The sequence below is a fragment of the Haplochromis burtoni genome, unplaced genomic scaffold (assembly GCF_018398535.1).
Source record: "Haplochromis burtoni strain Fernald_Lab_line unplaced genomic scaffold, NCSU_Asbu1 Contig_249, whole genome shotgun sequence".
Classification (NCBI taxonomy): domain Eukaryota; kingdom Metazoa; phylum Chordata; class Actinopteri; order Cichliformes; family Cichlidae; genus Haplochromis; species Haplochromis burtoni.
In genome coordinates, this window is record NW_024582610.1 from 1 (window position 1) to 5,003 (window position 5,003).

The following is a 5,003-nucleotide window of genomic DNA, read 5'->3' on the forward strand; positions in this document are numbered from 1 at the left end:
GGTGTGTATTTGAGTGGTGCGTTCACTTTGGTTAGGACACTGTTACTTAACTGCTTCCTGCTAGAAACTGGATGAATCTTCGGGATGCAGAGACGGGCAAAGTGCTGTGGCAGGGAACGGAGGACCTCTCTGTACCGGGAGTAGAGCACGAAGGTATGTCTGCGCTTTTGACACTCTCAAGTCATATCTGTTGTGACAGAACAACTAAATACAAATCTTCAAGACCTGTTTATCAGATGGTTTACCCACTAATTCATAATAAAACCCACTCATCTCATAAGCCAACATTGTCAGCTAATACTGATGGTTCTATATATGCAGTATCCTTCTCTGTTTATTTAGAGGCTGTATATTTAGACAAAGTCGTTTTTTCACATCATTTTAAGTTTAAAAATTATAATGTTCAAGAGGCGTTTGTGAGGGCCACTCAAAAACCACCAGATTGACCTTTTAATGTTACCAAAAGTGATTTTGCGGTTTTCAATCATCCTGTTGTAGAAACCAGCCTCTAGTTAACATTGGAAGAAATTGGTTTCACTCTTCCAGTGAAAATTGTGTGCAGCACAAACAATAAATGTGTTCTTTTGTAAATGACAGATAAGGTCGGAAATGACTGTTTATCAGGATCGACTGTTGCAGGTAAAAAGGAGTGGAGTCATCACATCCATCATAAAATGTTTTGTGGCATTGTGCCTTCAAATAATGTATAACACAGGACGACCAAGCAGAAAAAATGTGTTTGTCCATTATTGTTCAAGAAGTTACTTGACAGCATGATATCGCACTGACAGCAGGGAGTCTTTTATGAATTCCATTGTCATCACAGATTTTCCTGCAAATCTGAGGAGCCTGATCAGTTTGTTACACTCACAATTGTTCTCGGTTTCCATTCAACCTGATAATTCAGTTACTGAAGTGAAATAATGATCAATGGGTTATGCAACTTTTTTTTTTTTTAGTGACAGTAAAAAGCTAAACTTTGTCTGTTAGTGGACAATGGTCAAATCAGCTATTCATTATTCTTCACTCTCTCCCTTCCCCGTCATATCCCTCCATCAGTTTTTTAAACCATAGTAATTACACCTTCCTGTCGTTCTCGCTCTGTTCTTGGGCCTGCGGTCTCTCCTCCTGCACTTCTCCACAGCAAGTGTGAGCAGCAGCAGCCTCCTGTGACTGCAAAGGCTGGTTACTAGTTGTTGCTAGGACTACAGCTGTCAGTGTAGCAGCAGCCCTAACAACTAACATGTCGCTTAATTTCACACAGTTTGCTGCTTCCATTTCTTGTATCAGAGTGGCTATAGCTCAGGAGCTAGAGTGGGTCGTACTAATTAGATGGTTAGTGGTTCAATCCCTGCCTGTTCTGGTTTGGATGCCATAGTATCATTGGGCAAGATGCTAACCATCCGTCGAGGTGTGGATGTTGGATGGAAGCGTGGAAAAAGTGCTTGCATGAATGGATGTGAACAAGTGAATGAGGCATGTTGTATAAAGTGCTCTGAGTGCCCCAGTAGAGTAGAAAAGAGAACCAGTCCATTTACCATTTGTGTTTCCTTTTTTTTCTGTCTTAGCTTTTCAGCTCCACTTTGCTACTTTTGTTTTTTTGTTCGATCTTTATCAGCCACTTCTTCCACGATACACTCTGTTCTACAAGGTGCATGAATGCACAGGGAGGGCAGACGAGGGGTCAGTTGCGTTGACAGATTTGATCCGATCCTACAAGCTGACCTGTAGCCTGTGTAATTATGTCTACAAAGGGGAAGAAATTGACCCACTAGGCAAATGCCAGATTGCCAGTTCATGGCTGTTAGGTGCCCAAACTTTTGCAGATGTCATTGTCTGTCTGCTGCATGAGTTTATTCATTCAGCTTTCACATAAAAAAAAAAAAGTAGTTATACATATACTACAACATGCAGTCTCTGGCTACTTTGTTAGACCTTGGGTTTACTCCCTTTAGCCTTCAGAACTGCCTTCATTATTTTTGACAGAGATTCAACAAGATGCTGGAAACAAAATAGCATCAAACTGTTGTTTTAGATTTGTTTGCTAAATTGAGATCACTAACTTTTTGCATACTCATATTCAAGTTTAAAGTCTTAGGTCCTGGGCCCACAAATGAAAACACTGAATGCTGGTATTACGTACCTAGCTGTTGTAAGCAGAGTTAATTATATACGGCATATCTGTGTCTTCAGCTCGTGTCCCAAAGAAGATCCTGAAGTGTAAAGCAGTGTCCAGAGAGCTCAACTTTTCTTCCTCAGAGAAACTGGAGAAGTTCAGACTGGAGCAGAAAGTTTTCTTCAAAGGACAGTGTTTAGAAGGTAATATGTGAAAACTGACAGATCAGTGTTCGTTTCCACATGAATGGAGCCCTGCATGTTCCTGTCTGGTTCTACAGACATCCTCTTATCCACATGTGGTACAGGGACCAGTGGCTAACTGAACATGTTAAAAACGGAGTCGACTAGGTACTGCTGGAAAAGTGCTATATGTTATCCATATCTTATCTGTCTCATATAATATAGTCAGTGTAAGATTAAACCTATTTTACTCCAAATTATGTCAAGTTTATTAAAATGTGTTTAAAATTTGTTTAAAAAAAAAACAAAGACCAAAATGAATATATACAAAATACAATAGTATTCCCTTAAAAGTGATTACTACCCACAGAGTGAGCAGTGAAATGCTATTTGAAGATGTTAACATGTTTGAAGTAAACCTCCCTTTCACATAGCATCATCACTTAACCTCGACCCCTCAGCTGTAATCGGCTGACTGCGTTATGTCGTCACCACGGTGGGCGGGTGAGAGGTCACCCAGGTTTGTGAATGCAAGAACTCAAGAACAAGGCAAAAAAGAAACTTTGCATTGATACCATAGCTGTGTCTACTAAAAATCTCAGACAAGTTCAAATCTCAATGACTTGGACTTGGTCAGTTTTTTGTTTTGTTTTTTGAAAATCTTGTGAATGTGAGAACTTGAGAAAAAGACAATTTTGAAATTGATACTATAGGTGCGTTTACTAGGAGGCTAACAGCTTTTTGTTGTTTTGACCATGTGTAGGGACAAATGAAGGCCTGGTAGTCTTAGGAAGGTTAAACAATGAATACAGTTGCTACATAGTATTATGAAAAAAACAAAAATGATAAAATGCTCAGAATTAAAATCAAATAAAAATGTATTTTTGTGAATTCATTAGCAAATTAATTATAAGATTCTATAATCAAGCAAGTTGAAATCTGAAAGAAGGAAAACCTGTGCAGGGTTACTAGAAGGCGGTTTGAGAAGAACAGACAGCTCACAGCCCTGGAACCTGTTGTGCATTGTCGTCACTTCCCTGTTTCACTGTGTTTGCAGTACAGTAATCCCCCTGACACCCTGCTGCACGGTTCCAGAGAGAAAACACACAATCCACACCCACATAACATGTTTGTGCTGCTGTTTTCCACCTGAGAAGAGAAATGTCTGTGAACTAATATCTAGGCCATGGTGGTATAGTAATAGCAATGATAGTGTGTGCTAGAGCAGCAGCATTGAGCCCTCTGTCTCTCTGTCCAGAGTGGTTCTTTGAGTTTGGTTTCGTTATCCCCAACTCCACCAACACATGGCAGTCTCTGATAGAAGCGGCTCCAGAGTCCCAGATGATGCCAGCCAATGTTTTAACGTGAGTCTCTGCTCAGATGTTTCCTGTACTTTGTGTTTCTGTACTTGGACCGTCTCTGTTTTCATGCCATAGAGCTGTGCTAGGCTTTTATCTGGCCTTGAGCTACATCAGGCCTGCTTCCATAGCGATACAAAGTGTACATCAACACACAAGTGGTCTTATGTTCTTGGCTGAAATATATTTACATACCTGCATTTTATTCTGATGATCTGAACATTTGCACGTAGACGCCTTGTGGATTTTCAGCGACTGAATCATAAAAGATCCAGTCGCTGAGCTTCAAACCGCACAAAGTGTCGTTCAGCAGCCCTACATTCTTCTTTCAGTGCGCCCGGAGGTCGTCTTTAAACAGATGACTTGGGAAGCGCAGGCTAATCATAATTAAAGTCAAGTCCCACATTTAGTTTCCTTTTATTCTACCAGTCACAGCTGTACAAAGTTGCGCAGCATTCATGTATCTTTTGCCCTGTTTTAGTGAATTTTCTGTTATGTTTCACTTTTACTAAAGGCTGACACTTGTCTTTGTTTTCTAGTGGTAATGTTATCATAGAGACCAAGTTCTTCGACGATGACCTGCATGTCAGTACTTCCAGGGTACGGCTTTTCTACGTCTGACATTTAACCCCCCCAAGTCTACCTTCCTGAATGCTGACACCCTGCCAAGGTCTGTAAATACCCAAGGTTAGCTACAATTCACAGCGGTAAAGAGCTCGTTGCTGACGTGGGATCAGCATGTTGGGGTGAAACCCAGCTGTGGCGCCACAATCAGTCAAGTGAGCTCGTGTTCTCTAGTTTTGTGTCGACTTGAAAACCTCTGGACCTTGGAAGAAGAGGGAAGAGGAGAGAGAACTCGATTGCTTCCCCTGTTCCAGGATCACCTCTCTCTCTGTTTTCCCCTTCAGACTGTTTCACTGTAAACACGTGATCACTGATCTCAAGTCAGCTAGGGAAGCCCTCTTGTGTTTTTTCTTTTTTGTAGTGCTGCCCTATCTCACTCCCAGGTAGCATTTACTCAGGAACAGAACAGATGTGTAACCTTCTGTGAATAGATATCATGTTTTCTAATCTCCATGTGTCATGTCATGGCTGGTCAAAGATGGACTGTTGTTGTTGAGGGAAGGTGATGCACTCAAGCAGGGGTGGGGGAACTCCAGGCCTCAGGGGGCTGGTGTCCTGCAGGTTTTAGATATCAGCCTAGGTCAACACACCTGAATAAAATGATTAGTTCACTACCTCTGGAAGTGGCCTCTGGATAACTTCAAGACATGTTGAGGAGGTAATTTAGCCATTTAAATCATGTGTTGGATCAAGAATACATCTAAAACCTGCAGGACACGGCTC

The 5,003-nt window shown here is 41.3% G+C and overlaps 1 protein-coding gene across 1 annotated transcript; it reads left to right on the top strand.

Annotated features, from left to right (window-relative positions):
• Window positions 1–64: 64 nt before the first annotated feature.
• pde6d (phosphodiesterase 6D, cGMP-specific, rod, delta) lies at window positions 65–5,003 on the top strand (the record flags this gene model as incomplete). Its single annotated transcript, XM_005938438.3, is given in 4 exon segments — window positions 65–153; window positions 2,194–2,319; window positions 3,557–3,662; window positions 4,196–5,003. Coding segments are annotated over 4 exon segments (403 nt in total), but the record flags the coding sequence as incomplete, so codon positions are not given.